The sequence below is a fragment of the Stomoxys calcitrans genome, chromosome 5 (genome assembly GCF_963082655.1).
Source record: "Stomoxys calcitrans chromosome 5, idStoCalc2.1, whole genome shotgun sequence".
NCBI classification, from domain to species: domain Eukaryota; kingdom Metazoa; phylum Arthropoda; class Insecta; order Diptera; family Muscidae; genus Stomoxys; species Stomoxys calcitrans.
In genome coordinates, this window is record NC_081556.1 from 71852169 (window position 1) to 71870929 (window position 18761).

The following is an 18761-nucleotide window of genomic DNA, read 5'->3' on the forward strand; positions in this document are numbered from 1 at the left end:
GTAGACCGACTAAACTAAGCGCGAACGTGGCCGTCTCACCAAAAAAAAAAAAAATTGAAACGGATGTGTAAGCCGACTGGACGGACATGATACTCAAATGAAAGTTTTAGGGAGAGTAGAGTGCGATTGTCAAAGCAAAATTTGAATGAAGTGTATGAAGGCCGTCCACCCCAAAAAAGAATCCCAAACGGAACCTTAGGCATATAGAGAGAATAGAGAGAAAATTAAAAGGCTGTAGAAATCTTGACACAAGAAGGACCGTTAGTTCCTTAAAATGTTTGTATCTGAAATGGCTTGACATGAGTTTAAAAGGAGATAACATAACCGCTGTACAAATAAAATAATGTTAAGTACCCATGGCCCTAAAGTCGCGACCCATTGAGTAGCAGTGTTAAAAAATATTTAAATAAGCACCTATTTAAAAAAGTAATTTTAGAATGTAGGGAAGCGGTCCGGGCCAGCTAGTTGCATTTAAGCCTACAGGTATAGTGTACTATTATTTGCAAAATCCTAATTTTCCAACAGACACCGCAAAGTCAAATGGGCATATTTCTTAAAGACTGATATAACTCAAAAACAGAGCCGAAAATTAGTATTTCGATATGTCAATTGAATATAGTGGCAAAAACTTTCGCTGAACTGAAACTTACCGCTTAATTGAAAAAGTTTCCACACCGAAATTTTAAATTTTATATATGATTCCAATAGCATAAATGAAAGGTTATCTATTTGATAGAGATGATTTCGGCTTTGTTTTGCATCCTTTTGCGGTAGTTGGTACAAAAAGTGCTCTAAAACTTATGGTGATTTCGATTGTGCAAAAAAGTGTAGCATTTTTTCTACATGTCGCAATGAAATCAAAATTTTGCGTTCGTTTGTCCCAAAATATGTAACCTTATCACCGGGTGTAGTTTTCGTTTGTAATGGTGTTGCCTATAGAAAGTGGAAAAATTTTGCATTTCCTACACCGCGCCAAGTCTACGATGTACGCACTTTAAATCAGCTGCTATCATTATATAGACACCCACACGGCGTTCACTGATTATTATAAAATACAATTATTAAAGAAGACAACATTTGTGGGATACTTGGAAAAAAGCGGCAAAATATTAAAAAGAACAAGTAAAAGCGTGCTAAGTTCGGCCGGGCCGAATCTTATATACCCTTCACTATTGATCGCATTTGTCGAGTTCTTTTCCCGGCATCTCTTCTTAGGCAAAAAAGGATATAAGAAAAGATTTGCTCTGCTATTAGAGCGATATCAAGATATGGTCCGGTTTGGACCACAATTAAATTATATGTTGGAGACCTGTGTAAAATGTCAGCCAATTCGAATAAGAATTGCGTCCTTTGGGGGTTCAAGAAGTAAAATAGAGAGATCGATTTATATGGGAGCTGTATCGGTCTATAGACCCATTCAGACCATAATAACACGTATGTTGAGGGTCATGAGAGAATCCGTCGTACAAAATTTCAGGCAAATCGGATAATAATTGGACCTCTACAGGCTCAAGAAGTTAAGACCCAAGATCGGTTTATATGACAGCTATATCAAAACATGGACCGATATGGCCCATTCACAATACCAACCGACCTACACTAATAAGAAGTAATTTTGCAAAATTTCAAGCGGCTAGCTTTACTCCTTCGGAATTTAGCGTGCTTTCGACAGACAGACGGACGGACGGACGGACGGACATGGCTAGATCGACATAAAATGTCATGACTATACTTTATGGGGTCTCAGACGAATATTTCGAGTAGTTACAAACATAATGACGAAATTAGTATACCCCCTATATCCTATGGTGGAGGCTATAATGTATAATTTTAAGTGAAATAAGGGGAAAAAAATTTAATGACATCAGAAAGATTGATCAACATAACTTTAACATAACTATATCTATCTTCACATCTAAACCATATTCACCAAGGAAGTAGAGAGGTCTGCTACAATTTTATCCTACAATTCAAGCGATCCCAAAAATATACCTTTTATGACCCACTTGGAAGATCGGACGTATGGCAGCTATATCCAAATATGGTCCGATCTAACCAATGTTCTGTCCGGGTACCCAAGGGTATTTTAAAAATCACTGTACATAATAGTGACTTTTAAAAGACCCTTGGCTGCCCGGAGAGAATATTCGTTAGATTGGACCATACATGGATATAGCTGCCCCATATGGTCCAATTTTCGCATTTATCGGATGAAAAATAAGCGTTTTATAAGCTCTGGATAGTATATATATAGATATCGGTTTCCGTAGGCCAATATTAAGATCCGATTATACATTTTCAAAGTTGTATGCTCTATATCCACCACCGTAGCGCAAAGATTACTATGTCCGCCAATGACGTTGAACGCCTGGGTTCGAATCCTGGCAGGAACATCAGAAAATTTTTCAGCGGTGGTTATCACCTGCTAATGCTAGCGACATTTGTGAAGAACTTTACCATGTAAAAACTTCTCCCCAAATAGGTGTCGCTCTGCGGCTCGCCGTTCGGTCTTGCTTATAAAAAGAAGGTACCTTATCATTGAGCCTAAAAAATTGAATCGGTTCAATAAGTTTTTAATCAAATCAATTATTATGACCATACAGGTAAAATATGTGCAAAAAATAGTGATTCTAGTGTTAAACAACGGAAATGGAATAAACTAAAACTTTCCCATTTTCGACTAAAAATTATGTTAAAGCTCAGCTCTATATTTCAGATTTAGCTACGCCTTTCTGAGGCACAAGATCATGCAATTATTGCATATTATTTGATAATCCTTATGCATTCATATTTTTAAGCTGTTTCGAATGATATAGTATTTTTTTTTTACATTTTTAATGGCCTATCAAACATTGTGTCCTGCTAATGTTGGTGCTATTTCTAGGATTTTTACACACATGCCTTTCCTTCAACACAGAAAAGATAATTTACTTAAAACATTTTTTGCACAGCAAAACAGCAATCAATATCCATGAAATATCATGGGGCTATTGGCCAACAGCAATTTTGGACATGATATATTGCGGTTTTTGGCTAATAATTTACTCTTCATCTTCTTGGAAGGACAAAGGTCTAATTTTATCTACAAGGATACATGATGGATTGCCAGTTAAAGCGGGGTGAATGGGAAAGGCCAGACATACCGATCACAGTTATAAATCAATAATAAATAGAAGAAATAAAGAAGTAAAAGTTAACGAGAAAACCATAGATTTTACTAAACACAAATATTATAACCCACATTTTAAAAATAGGAAAATTTAAGTTAACTTGCAAAGCATTGAATAATCCTTAACAGCAGTAAATAAAATATTTTAATGCGTTCCATCTAATTCGCGTTATATCAATCTTGCTCTATTGAACTCTTAATGATATAGTCCAGTTACTTGAAATTTCGCATCTTTGTTTTTGCGTTACAATAATTCACATTATTTGCTTATGATTTACAATTAAGATTTTAAAAACAATAGCGAATAATAAAACTTATATCACTGAAACCAAATCCTTAAAACCTGCAGTATTAGGTCCAAATTTCTGCACAAATATTAACAAGAACAAGCGCAATAGGTTTCATTTGCAAATTTGCGGTATAATCGAGGCAACGATAAGAATCCAGGAAGGAATGGAAGAGGTTTCCGATCGGATACCTCAGAAGACTCTAGTGGTCGAGTGCGAGGCATTGCTGCCAGCGGCATCGTTTTAGATTGACGGAATCCTGGTATTGAAATCTGGAAGATCATGCTACACCGATGAATCAAAGCTAGTGACCAGAGTTAGCTTGGGGGTCTACATTGAGAACCTAGGAACTGAGATCGGATTTAGACTGACTGACCATAATACGGTCCTGCAGGCAGAGATCCGGGCGATCACGGAATGCGTGTAGTGGTGTGGTATTAACACGAGCACGTCGAGTGTAAACGTCTTTACGGACAGTAGACTGGCCATCAAGGGAATAACAACCAGGACGGTGAGGTCACGAACAGTCTTGCAGTGTTAAAAGATGATTAACGCCTACTCTGAGGATGGCACAATCCGCATTGTTGATTGCCGGGTCATAGTGGAGTAAGGGGGTATGAAAGAGCAGACGATGAAGCTGGAAGGTCAGAGGACTGCCGTCAATAAACTTGGTTAACTCGAGGCCTTTTGGGGCGAGGCAGTCCGAGTTCAGCTTCAGACCGACCGTTCGTCGCTCAGGGCGTGAGAGACCCAGAATGTGAGAAAACGAGGCTTTATCTGAAAGGAAGTAAGTAGGAGGTCAGTATAGATTTCGGTATCATAACAGGACACATGCGACCCACTTATGTAAAATCGATGCGACAAGTGATAGCATGTAAAGGGTGATTTTTTTGAGGTTAGGATTTTCATGCATTAGTATTTGACAGATCACGTGGGATTTCAGACATGGTGTCAAAGAGAAAGATGCTCAGTATGCTTTAACATTTCATCATGAATAGACTTACTAACGAGCAACGCTTGCAAATCATTGAATTTTATAACCAAAATCAGTGTTCGGTTCGAAATGTGTTCAAATTTTGACAAATTTTGTTCAGCGATGAGGCTCATTTCTGGTTGAATGGCTACGTAAATAAGCAAAATTGCCGCATTTGGAGTGAAGAGCAACCAGAAGCCGTTCAAGAACTGCCCATGCATCCCGAAAAATGCACTGTTTGGTGTGGTTTGTACGCTGGTGGAATCATTGGACCGTATTTTTTCAAAGATGCTGTTGGACGCAACGTTACGGTGAATGAACACATTTCGAACCGAACACTGATTTTGGTAATAAAATTCAATGATTTGCAAGCGTTGCTCGTTAGTAAGTCTATTCATGATGAAATGTCAAAGCATACTGAGCATCTTTCTCTTTGACACCATGTCTGAAATCCCACGTGATCTGTCAAATACTAATGCATGAAAATCCTAACCTCAAAAAAATCACCCTTTATAAGATGATGAGACGTTGGAGCATTTCGTATGTCAATGCGTGGCTTTCGCAGCCACGTAGGTAGGGACACAATACCGGACATGAACCAACTTAAGAGCGTGGAATGGAAAACAATTGGGGATTTTGTAGGTAACACGGGATTCCTAACTGAGATTTTCCTTTTCGAGGTTACTTTTTAGTATTTAGAGTGCACAACAAGCCGATTTCTGGTTTAGGTGCATGTAGTAGTAGTATGGGGCGAATTAATATCAACCTTACCTAAGCTAGGCAAGAAATGTGAAATTGCGTACGCCATTTGTAGGCTCAAGAAATTTAGTTGACGGATGAGTTCATATAACAACAATATCGAATTGAAGCCAAATATTATCCATTTTACGTATGGATGTGAAGAGGACAATTGTGAAAACGATTTATATGTGGGTTATATCAGAATATAGCATAATTGGTCTTCATTTGCACGTTACTTAAATACAGGGAAACCGACAAGAAGTGTTACCAAGTTCACACCGGTATATCCATCAAACTGGAACTAAGACAAAATAATTTGCTTCTGAGTTTATTTTAAAAGGGAAGAAGTGATTGAATTCAAGCGTAATAATGTGAGTGATTGCTTCTTATTTGGATGGAGAATCAAAACCGGCTATTGTTGGCGAACTCAACCCTCTCAACCCTCTCAAACTGAACAAAATGTTCATGTATCGCACCATAAATCGTTTAATTGATACTGGTAGAATTGCCAAACGCCATGGTGGTGTTCCAAAAAAACTGCAATAACACCTGACATAGTTCAGCGAATTACAGCTCGAATATAAAGAAATCCACGCCATGAAAAGAGGAAACATATATTGAAAAACGAGCTTTAAAAGTAACTAAAGACTCACGGTCTTATATAGAAGAGCAAAAGAGATGCTGCGCTTTTTCCGAATATTGTGTTCTCTGACTAGAAAAATTTCCCAGTTGAACAATTCTTAAACTTCCAAAATGTTTATTTAACCGAGCGCATGTATAAGAGGGTATGGGCAAGTGGTGATATGGGCAACTATGAGAGCCAATAGCCGCTCCCCAATCATTTTTGTCGAACCTGGCGTCAATGTTAATGTATGGCTATCCAATTCGCCAGATGCTAATCCGATGGACCTATTATTTGGGCCATTTTAGAGAGCAAGGTAGGGACTAAATCAGTAAAAGCGTGCCAAGTTCGGCCGTGCCGAATCTAGGGACACCACCATAATTCAGCTAAAAGTATTTCCAAATGAATTTAGTTGAAGGACATAGTGGTACATTGTGTATCAAATTACTTCCAAACCAGGCAAAAATTAAAGCTTCTAGAGGCCGTAGAAGGCTAAACGGGTGATCGGCTTGTTTGGAAAATACTTGCCACAGATGTTGCCATAACAACACAATACGTGCAAAATTTCATTCAAAGCGAATAACAATTGCGGCTTCCATGGACTTAAGACGTCAAATCGGGATATCGTTTTATATGGGAGTTATATCAATTTATACACCGATTTGCACCATACTTGACATGTTCGTGGGCAGTCGTAATAGAACACTTTGTGCAAAATTTCAGTCCAATCGGAAAAAATTGCAGTCTTTATGGCCTCAAGAAGTCAAGTCGAAGGACCACTTTATAAAGGTGCTCCATCCAAATATGGTCTCATTTGCAGTCCCAAACGACCTATGTACATCAGTAAGAAGTAACTGCGCAAAATTTCAAATTGTAGCTTTGATCGCCGCAGACGGACGGGCCGACATAGCTACAACGACTTAGAATGTTAAGGCGATCACGAATATATATACTTTGTGGGATCACAGATCAGCCAGCATTAGTAAGGGCTGAAAATTGCTCATATACCCACGCCGGGATTTGATCCCAGGCGTTCGGCGTCATAGGTGGACATGCTTACCTCTGTATCCCGGTGGCCTCTATATTAACCACTTTTCGAAAAAATCCGATGAAAATGTACCATAAATGAACTTCTAGGCCAAACATAGCACGGGCGTATAGGGTCTAACGCAGTGAAATTTTCCAAAATTCAGCGTAACCGGGTAATCCATATGCCATTTATGGGTAAACGATCGCAAATATGCGCCGATCTGAACCATAGTCCGCACGGAGGACGATGGTTCGAATACAGCCTACAGTGTCAGAGAAATAGGGTAACAAATGTGGCTTCTACGGGCTATAGACAATAAGTCGGGATATCCGGCTATATAGCGACTACACCAAGATATAGTCCGATACCGCAATTAACTGCGTTAAGTTTCAGTTCATTATCTGCATTTTTATACCCACCACCGTAGGATAGGGGGTAAATCCATTAGTCATTCAGTTTACAAAAATTTTGGAAATTTTGCCAAACACATCGAAATATCAATTTCAGACCCTACAAAGTATATATATTTCGGATCGTCGTAAAATTCTAGACGATTTAACGATGTCCGTGTGTCTGTCCCTCTGTCCGTCAGTCTGTTGTAATCACTCTACAGCCTTCAAATATTGTGATATTGAGCTGAAATTTAGCACAGATATATCTTTTTGATGCACACTGGTTAAGTTCTTGAACGGGCGAAATCGGACCATATTTGAATATAGCTGCTATAAAGACCGATTTTCCAATAAAGGGTTTAATCCCCATAAAAACCTCATTTTTCATCCGATTTTGCTTAAATTTTTTAACAGTGAGTAGTTTTAGGCCTCCCGACATCTAACCTAAATATGGTTCAGATCGGACTTTATTTAGATATAGCTGCCGTATAGACCGATCTCTCGATAAAAGGTCTGAAGCCCATAAAAGCTTTTATTTTTAAACCGATTTCATTAAAATTTGAATCAGTGAATAGTTTTAGGCGTCCCAATATAGGGCCCAAATATTGTTCAGATCGGTTCAGATCTCCCGATAAAGGGTCTGAAGCCCATAAAAACCCTATTTATTACTCGATTTCGCTGAAATTTGCAACAGTGGGTAGTATTAGGTCTCCCGACATCCGCCCTAAATATGGTAAAAATAGGACTGTATTTATATATAGCTGTCATAAAGACCGATATGCCGGTTAAGGGTCTGAAGCTCATAAAAGCTTTATTTATTACCCGATTGTGTTAGTGACAACAGTGATTTGTATTTATAAGACCACCCAATCTCAATAGCGAATTTGTGTGCATAAGTTATCCAATTTTCATCGGATTAGGACGAAAGGTGGTGCGTATTCAAAGTTCGGACCGGCCGAACTTAATGCCTTTTTAATTGTTAAATACTGCAGTGTGATTACCACAGACAGACAGACGGACGGACATGGCTAAATCGTATCCGAATTTTACGACTAAAATATATTTTTATACTTTGTGGGTTCGGAAATGGATATTTCGATATTTTACAGGGACGACAAAATTCGTCTTCGATACTGGCTTTTAAAATTTGGTCGTCTGCATTGGTAACACTTAATGTCAGCGACCCTTTTACTAGGCCAATAACGGCTATGAGATTAAAATTCCTGTTTTCTGAACATTTCCAATAAATGTGCAAAACCAAGCCGTTCGAACTCCAGTTTTGCCAGCAACCCTGTAGTTTGTCCGTTATTCAAAAGTTTTATGATAATGGTTTTTCTTGTAAGGCAATTTAGCTTCTTTTGGGCGACAACGCTTAAATTATTTCGTAAAATCCTCAAAAAATACGCGAATCCTTTCTCAGGTGCAAATGCAAGACCCAAGAAGCATGCACAGCTCAAATTTAGCCCTAATGACTCATTTCCGACAAATAAATCTCATGAGTTCACACTTTTGGCTTTGCCTTAACTGCCCTTCACAAGAAAAAAATATCGTCGATTAACACATTAACTTGGTATGAACCAAAATTGCTATTCATACAGTTATGGTAGAAAAATATCCATTTTAGTACGAACGTAGACTACTAACCACTAATCGAATGGTTTTCTTTTAATCCAGTTTTTATAGCCCTTGTCAAACTGCATTCTGCATTGTGAATTTTAGACAAAATTCATTCGGATTCGAGTCGAAATATTTTCCATTTAAACTAAAATGAAATCAAATGAGCTGTCCCAATTTAAAGTTGCCACGCGCATTAACTTGAAAGAATTTGGTACGTCCGACTGCTGGTTAGGAACACATTACGAACATAAAACAAACAGCAACAACAACAGAAAATAAGAACAAACAAAAGTTCATAAAATCAAATTTAAATGAAAAATTAAATAGAAAACAATAACAATGAAACAATCAACACAAACAATACATAAAATAACACAAACAGAGTCAAAGACTGAGAAAGAGAGAGAGAGAGAGAGAGGAGAAGAGATGAATTTCATTTGAATAGCTTACCCTGGGCACAGTTATATTTATCAGTCCCCAACAGATTTTTTTCAATCCCCATGGAATCTAATCATGTCATGTTGTACAGACAGGACAGTTGTATTGGAAATTGGTTGATGTGATGTTATGATGGTGGTTGTAGTGGTAGTGGTGGTGGCAGTGGTCATGGTGGTGGTGATGGTGTCAATATTGGTGGCAAGGATAATAATTTGTTGGATTTTTTTTTGTTTTTCAATTTTTTTATCAAAATATTGTAGGTGTGGACGTAAGTTTGTGAACGGGTATATATATATATATATATATATATATATATATATATATATATATATATATATATATATATATATATATATATATATATATATATATATATATATATATATATATATATATATATATATATATATATATATATATATGGTGGTGTGTACGTGTGCGTGTGCATATGCAAAAACGGGACGAATATTAAGTAAATCCGTTTGTTTTGTTGTTTACATTTTAAAAGGATTTGCCACAGGCCACAATTACCAGTGGTGTTTGAAGAATTTCAATGGATGGATGGTTGGATGGATGCACACGACCGAGGGGTTATTTTTTCAAGGTGTTTGGACAGTATTTGGGGTGTTGGACAGAGTGAAAGATTCATTTGTGTTAAAACGTAAACACACACGCACGCACGCACACCAACACAAACGCACGTATTAGCACGAATGCATTTCATGTTGAAAAACACATTGTTTTCGTTGTACAGTAGTAGGTAGATATCAATTTGTTGTTCAATTCAACAATGGTTGTTGATTGATGTGTGAGCATGAACGTTTGGTTTGTTGTTGGTTCATTTCAAAATGTTCGCCGACGTTTTGTATTAAATTGCAATTTATGGTGTAATGAAAGGAAACCAAAAACACAATGAAAAATAGAAAAATCAATTGACAAATAAAATTTACACAAAATTTTAGTAAAGAGTTGAAGCGAACGCCAACGGAAAAGAAACCAATCCATTTTGAAGTTAAATTCAATTAGAAAAGATAATCAAAGAAAAACCAAAACAGACATTTGTCGAAAGGGGAAAATGGTGCAAAGATAAATAAACATTTGGAGTATTCGAAGAGTAGGGGTTGTAGTAGTAGTAGTAGAAGGAGAATAAGAATAAGAAGAAAAAAAGGAAGAGAAAAAGTTTATTTAAACAAAATAAACAAATCGTTAAAATTCTCATATATAATTCAATTATTCTACTCGGATTCATTGCATTGCTTTCAAAAGACATAGTGGGGGGAGTCAGAGAGCAGGAAATAGAACAGGACAGACATAGTTCCACATAGGGGTGGGTAAGGGGTAGAGAGAAATAAGAAAATCATAAAGAAAAAAGTGACAACAATTTTAGACACACCATTTTTTAGTGTGGGAGGGGGGCGACTGACTTTATACCTTTAATGCCTTGACTATTACAACCATTTCACCTTTACTTCATCATCTATTACTAAAACATTTATACAGTGTCGTCGAGTATTTACATATTTACAAGAACATGACTTACATTGCTATACATTACTAAAGTAAGACAAATACAGATATACAAATAGTTATGCTTAAACTTAATAATAATAACAATAACTTAATTTCTAAGATGTCAATAAATCCCATGTATCTTAAAAATACTTATTTGATGTGAGCATTGGGTAGTCTCTGAAGATGTAAAAAGTTTACCCCAATTGTTTACCAAAATGAAGTAAGTGCTTGGTCTTCTAAACCCCCACAATTTTGGTTCAAACATGTGTGAAACTGATGTTTTTTACACGCGGTATGATGTTTACATTTTGCAATTTTTCCATTAAATAGCAAATAGTCTTTTAAACTTGATATAAACGGTGCCAAAAGTCAAAGAAAAGTTCTATTTATATATTTAACAAACCTTTTTCACACAATTGAACGTAATTTCGTAATAATTTGCAAATTAATTTTGTACTTACGAAGGAAAAAACAAGTAAAAGCGTGCTAAGTTCGACCGGGCCGAATCTTATATACCCTCCACCATGGATCGCATTTGTCGAGTTCTTTTCCAGGCATCTCTTCTTAGGCAAAAAAAGGATATAAGAAAAGATTTGCTCTGATATTAGAGCGATATCAAGATATGGTCCGGTTTGGACCACAATTAAATTATATGTTGGAGACCTGTGTAAAATGTCAGCCAATTCGAATAAGAATTGCGCCCTTTGTGGGCTCAAGAAGTAAAATAGAGAGATCGATTTATATGGGAGCTGTATCGGGCTACATACCAATTCAGACCATAATAAACTCGTATGTTAATGGTCATGAGAGAATCCGTCGTACAAAATTTCAGGCAAATCGGATAATAATTGCGACCTCTAGAGGCTCAAGAAGTCAAGATCCCAGATCGGTTTATATGGCAGCTATATCAGGTTATGAACCGATTTGAACCATATTTGGCACAGTTGTTGGATATCATAACAAAATGCTACGTGCCAAAATTCATTCAAATTGGATAAGAATTGCGCCCTCTAGAGGCTCAAGAAGTCAAGACCCAAGATCGGTTTATATGACAGCTATATAAGGTTATGAACCGATTTGAACCATACTTAGCGCAGTTGTTGGATATCATAACAAAACACGTCGTGCAAAATTTCATTCCAATCGGATAAGAATTGCGCACTCTAGAGGCTTAAGAAGTCAAAACCCCAGATCGGTGTATATGGCAGCTATATCAGGTTATGGACCGATTTGAACCATACTTGGCACAGTTGTTGGATATCATAACAAAACATGTCGTGCAAAATTTCATTCCAATCGGATAAGAATTGCGCACTCTAGAGGCTCAAGAAGTCAAGACCGAAGATCGGTTTATATGGCAGCTATATCAGGTTATAAATTGATTTGAACCATACTTGGCACAGTTGTTGGATGTCATAACAAAACACGTCGTGCAAAATTTCATCCCAATCGGATAAGAATTGCGCACTCTAGAGGCTCAAAAAGTCAAGACCCAAGATCGGTTTATATGGCAGCTATATCAAAACATGGACCGATATGGCCCATTTACAATACCAACCGACCTACACTAATAAGAAGTATTTGTGCAAAATTTCAAGCGGCTAGCTTTACTCCTTCGGAAGTTAGCGTGCTTTCGACAGACAGACGGACGGACGGACGGACATGGCTAGATCGACATAAAATTTCACGACGATCAAGAATATATATATTCTTCTCACAGCTTCTGCAAAAGTCGTTGCTGGCAACCTTCAGTCCGTCAGCATGTTTTCCGATTAGACACAATGACTGAGACGTCTGTTCTAGCCAATGACAGCAAAGCAGTAGATCTCTTCAAATCTAGATTAGACCTCGTAGTTTTGGATTGCTCACAGCCCCTTCTTTGTGACCATCTATCATTCGTTGTCCTTCGGGCCTGGTCCTGAAAACTTAGTTTACATGTCGCTAAAGCATTCCCACAGATTCTACTAGTCTCGCAAGCTCGTCCGCTTTACAATTCCCTGGCACCCAGAACATGAAGTTTGACTTGTTCAGCCATCTCGAGATCTGCGACAGTTGAGGGCCTGGAACATCGGATATTGTATTAAGGATAACACAGTGTCCGTAGCTGCCACATGACCTAAGAGAAAGCTCCCTTTGCCTCATGGCAGTGGTCACTGCAATTTGGATAGCCACAATATCCAGGGGCATATGATGTAGCATTAAATTCAGTGCATCAGATGGTGTCGTCCTCAGACCGGCTGTGATGCACAAACAAGCCATCCTTTGGATCCGATTAAGTATTGAGCAGTAGGTGCACTTTTGAAGCGCCGTCCACCAGACCAAAACACCATATAGTATTATATGTCTGACAACTGCAATATATACCCAATGCATGGCACGCGGTCTAAACCCCCAACTTTTGCCTATGGCTCTCTTCCAGGTGTATAGGGCAAGAGTTGCCTTTCTTACTCTTTCCAAAATGTTGGATTTAAAGTTCAATTTCCTGTCCAGCAAAATACCCAGGTATTTTGCGCTTTCTGTAAATGGAACATTCTCTCCACCCAATGAGACAGGTTCCACTGTAGGCAACTTTTATCTCCTGTTGAAAAGAACTACTTCTGTCTTGCACGGATTTATACCCAGACCACTTTCGGTAGCCCACTTTGCTATTGCACGTAGAGCTTCCTGAAGTATATCTCTTAGAGTGCGGGGAAACTTTCCCCTAACCGCAATTCCCAAGACATCAGCATACGCGACCACTTTTACGCCTGTTTCTTCCAGAGACAATTATAAATTGTTAATGGCTATATTCCAAAGTAGAGGAGACAGTACACCTCCTTGAGGTGTTCCTCTGCTGACCCATCTTTTTAGTTCCACAGATCCCAAGCCTACCGTAATGCATCTTTTAGTAAGTAAGTTATTAATAAACCTTCTTCCTTCATGATTGACGTCGCACAGTGGGCCAAATGGCAAAAAAATTGGAAATAAGTCTACAACTTTTTATCTGTTGATTTTAGCCATACAAAATGTTCTAGACATTTGTAGAGGAGGACATAGGCTTTCAGAAAAGTGCTGTTGTTGGTCCATATCTTTAATACAGGGTGAGCTACAGGGTGTGAAAGTTGACCACTTTTGACTTCTCCAAGCTTCTGGGGGCCATAACTTTTGATCTACTCAACCGATTTACATGATTTAGGACTCTAGAGAAAGAGCTTGACAAGATCTAAAAAACTTATGCATAAAGTACCATGCCATCGTGTACTGTTAAGGAGTTATGAATTGTTTAATTTTAAAATATGAAAATTTGGCCTTGGTTTTTTTCAGTGTTTTTTAAATAACTCCGTCAATTTTAAAGCTATAAACTTCATACTTCACACAAATTATGCCAGCATATGTGTGCATAAAATACAAAAGGAATCACGTGAATATCTTTGGCGGTTTAAAAATGGCATCGTTTTCAATATGAAAAATATTTTTTTTGTCAAAAAATTGCAAAATTTTTCAAAAAAGATACTCCCATTTCCTTTAAGTTTTCGCAAACTTTGGCCGTCAAAGCATTATCATTTCTTTCCATTTTCACAAAGTCGAGGTATTAAGAAAAGTTTTAAGTGCTAATTTGGCTAATTTCGATATCAAACAACACCGTTATCTTAAGACCAAAATGGCCAATTTTTTTACTAAACTTCAAAAGTTTCTCACTGGAAAAAAAGTTCCACGGGGATTTTTTCGCTTTTTTTGAACTTAAATGAAAGCTTAAAATGTTCCCAACATTTTAAGGTATGTCTCGCCATATCCTAGCCATAAATGAGATCGTAGCGATCAAAATACTGAAAAAAGTCAATTTTCAAGTAGTGCTATATTCATTGCTAAAAAACAAGTATTACGTCACATTTTATTGCAAAGATGTTAAATAAACTTTTATTTGGTAACACTTCTTCTACAAAACACAAAAAGAATCATGGAAATATCTCTATTCTATTCCATTTTATGGAACCGGCAATAAAAAAGTCAATTTTTCAAAAAAGTCGAATTTCCCAAATTTTGTTTTTGTTGTCCTAATTGCACATGACACACTATAGCCATATTTACGCAACATACCTTATCGTAAAGGAAATTTTCATACCTTTCCAACGATGTATAAAACATTTCTCAACTCGGATTCTATCTACTCTAAAATTCATTTACACTTCATTAAACTCTATATAAAAATGTCTATTTGTGAAATGGAACCTTATATGGGGCCTACACTAAAACATTGATAGATTTGCCCAGGGTTTACAATACAAATGTGTTAGAATAAAAAAAGGTCTCCTGCCAAAGTTTAAAAAAATTGGAATAAAAATATGTGTTTTAGAGCGAAAACACTTCGCATCGGCGTGCGTTTATATGTATATTAGCTACTCCCAAAATAAAAAAGCATTTTAGTTTTGTATTATTTGATTTTATTCTCTACCAAATAATCTAAGGTATCAAAATTTAAAAGCTCTTTAATTTGAATGGCATCGGGATCGTCCTTATCTATATCGTCACATATTTTTGGTAGCCATTTAGTTCTGATGCTGTATAGTACCGGATCAGACGATAACAATAAATATTGAAGTAAATCATAATTTTGGTTAAATTTGGTGCTCTTTCGGGTATTGAAAAGCCGGAACTGTTTAACATCTCTATTACGGGATTCCTGAGCTTCTTCTGTAAGTTCTCCTAACGGAAGTATGTTGTATTCCACAATTTCCTTGCCATGATGTAAGACTTTATGTACTGTCGGTGTTAAAGCTTTCCACGAATATAAATCAGATAAAATGTTTTTTGTGTCATTACTATAAGCTTCAAATTTGGTTGAATTTATCATCTTTTTGCTATTGATTACAGCCAAAATCACTTTGAATCGTCTTAGCAAGTGTTCATCAAGACCGGTTATTTTAGATGTCGATACGGGGTCCTCAAAAAACCGCCTTGCCGAGTTGCCATCATTTGTGCTTCCGTATCCGTAAAGAGGTTTATCTATTATAAGTCCCTTTTGTTTAAACTCCAACTGGATTCGATTCTTCTCTTCCTGCCTCATTTTGTGAAGATCTTGGTTGTTTCTAGCAGAGACATCGCGGTTTCCAGGGCTAGTCCGATATTTAAGGTCATACGATAAATGCAAACAATACTCCATGAATCGAATTCTACAGTGCAGGGGCGAAATACCGAAATTGAGCGCATTTTCGTTTACTAAATTTTCATCAGACTTGTCCTCGAATTGCCCATTCTTCTTGCCACAAATATTGCATCTCCAATTGGACATAACGCCAGTTAATGCGTTTGCCACCTTTCCATCGATCATAGTGAGTTGTAGTTGAAACGAAACTTTTATATTTCTTCCCAATTGGTTTATAACAATCATGGGTAATGCAGCAATTTCTTCCTTTATTTCGTTCACCAAAGATCGTGTTGTGTTCCGGTCTTCCTTTGTATACTCAAACCGAATTGGGCGACATAAATATTTTGACCCAGGTGTTCTATTTATCCATATATCTTGAAATGCATTTTCTTTCGATGATGAAGATTGGTCCTTGTACAATCTCATTTGCATTTATCGTATGACCTTAAATATCGGACTAGCCCTGGAAACCGCGATGTCTCTGCTAGAAACAACCAAGATCTTCACAAAATGAGGCAGGAAGAGAAGAATCGAATCCAGTTGGAGTTTAAACAAAAGGGACTTATAATAGATAAACCTCTTTACGGATACGGAAGCACAAATGATGGCAACTCGGCAAGGCGGTTTTTTGAGGACCCCGTATCGACATCTAAAATAACCGGTCTTGATGAACACTTGCTAAGACGATTCAAAGTGATTTTGGCTGTAATCAATAGCAAAAAGATGATAAATTCAACCAAATTTGAAGCTTATAGTAATGACACAAAAAACATTTTATCTGATTTATATTCGTGGAAAGCTTTAACACCGACAGTACATAAAGTCTTACATCATGGCAAGGAAATTGTGGAATACAACATACTTCCGTTAGGAGAACTTACAGAAGAAGCTCAGGAATCCCGTAATAGAGATGTTAAACAGTTCCGGCTTTTCAATACCCGAAAGAGCACCAAATTTAACCAAAATTATGATTTACTTCAATATTTATTGTTATCGTCTGATCCGGTACTATACAGCATCAGAACTAAATGGCTACCAAAAATATGTGACGATATAGATAAGGACGATCCCGATGCCATTCAAATTAAAGAGCTTTTAAATTTTGATACCTTAGATTATTTGGTAGAGAATAAAATCAAATAATACAAAACTAAAATGCTTTTTTATTTTGGGAGTAGCTAATATACATATAAACGCACGCCGATGCGAAGTGTTTTCGCTCTAAAACACATATTTTTATTCCAATTTTTTTAAACTTTGGCAGGAGACCTTTTTTTATTCTAACACATTTGTATTGTAAACCCTGGGCAAATCTATCAATGTTTTAGTGTAGGCCCCATATAAGGTTCCATTTCACAAATAGACATTTTTATATAGAGTTTAATGAAGTGTAAATGAATTTTAGAGTAGATAGAATCCGAGTTGAGAAATGTTTTATACATCGTTGGAAAGGTATGAAAATTTCCTTTACGATAAGGTATGTTGCGTAAATATGGCTATAGTGTGTCATGTGCAATTAGGACAACAAAAACAAAATTTGGGAAATTCGACTTTTTTGAAAAATTGACTTTTTTATTGCCGGTTCCATAAAATGGAATAGAATAGAGATATTTCCATGATTCTTTTTGTGTTTTGTAGAAGAAGTGTTACCAAATAAAAGTTTATTTAACATCTTTGCAATAAAATGTGACGTAATACTTGTTTTTTAGCAATGAATATAGCACTACTTGAAAATTGACTTTTTTCAGTATTTTGATCGCTACGATCTCATTTATGGCTAGGATATGGCGAGACATACCTTAAAATGTTGGGAACATTTTAAGCTTTCATTTAAGTTCAAAAAAAGCGAAAAAATCCCCGTGGAACTTTTTTTCCAGTGAGAAACTTTTGAAGTTTAGTAAAAAAATTGGCCATTTTGGTCTTAAGATAACGGTGTTGTTTGATATCGAAATTAGCCAAATTAGCACTTAAAACTTTTCTTAATACCTCGACTTTGTGAAAATGGAAAGAAATGATAATGCTTTGATGGCCAAAGTTTGCGAAAACTTAAAGGAAATGGGAGTATCTTTTTTGAAAAATTTTGCAATTTTTTGACAAAAAAAATATTTTTCATATTGAAAACGATGCCATTTTTAAACCGCCAAAGATATTCACGTGATTCCTTTTGTATTTTATGCACACATATGCTGGCATAATTTGTGTGAAGTATGAAGTTTATAGCTTTAAAATTGACGGAGTTATTTAAAAAACACTGAAAAAAACCAAGGCCAAATTTTCATATTTTAAAATTAAACAATTCATAACTCCTTAACAGTACACGATGGCATGGTACTTTATGCATAAGTTTTTTAGATCTTGTCAAGCTCTTTCTCTAGAGTCCTAAATCATGTAAATCGGTTGAGTAGATCAAAAGTTATGGCCCCCAGAAGCTTGGAGAAGTCAAAAGTGGTCAACTTTCACACCCTGTAGCTCACCCTGTATTAAAGATATGGACCAACAACAGCACTTTTCTGAAAGCCTATGTCCTCCTCTACAAATGTCTAGAACATTTTGTATGGCTAAAATCAACAGATAAAAAGTTGTAGACTTATTTCCAATTTTTTTGCCATTTGGCCCACTGTGCGTCGGTTTAACATTATTGGAAGCACCTTCAATGTCAAGAAATGCTGTCATTGTATATTCCTTGACAGCGAGAGAGCCCTCTATGTAGCAGACGCTGTTTCAGTGGATTTGCCCTTACCATATACCCTCTATGTAGCAGACCCTGTCGTGAAGGGCTGTTTCAGTGGATTTGCCCTTGCCAAATGCATGCTGCTGCCCCGACAGGCGGTCTACAGGGATCTTTGCCCCATGAT

General features: G+C 36.8%; 1 protein-coding gene across 5 annotated transcripts in view; it reads right to left on the bottom strand.

Moving 5' to 3' along the window:
- Positions 1-18761, bottom strand: part of LOC106088760 (transient receptor potential cation channel trpm) — a 572136-nt gene that overhangs the window by 222609 nt on the left and 330766 nt on the right. For 2 of the 5 annotated variants that reach the window (XM_059369573.1, XM_059369565.1), the window contains exon 3: positions 9282-9338. The exons of the other annotated variants lie outside the window; for them this stretch is intronic. In XM_059369573.1, the coding sequence (XP_059225556.1) occupies positions 9282-9338 (57 nt within the window). The remainder of the gene's footprint in view (positions 1-9281; positions 9339-18761) is intronic. 5 annotated transcript variants of the gene reach the window in all.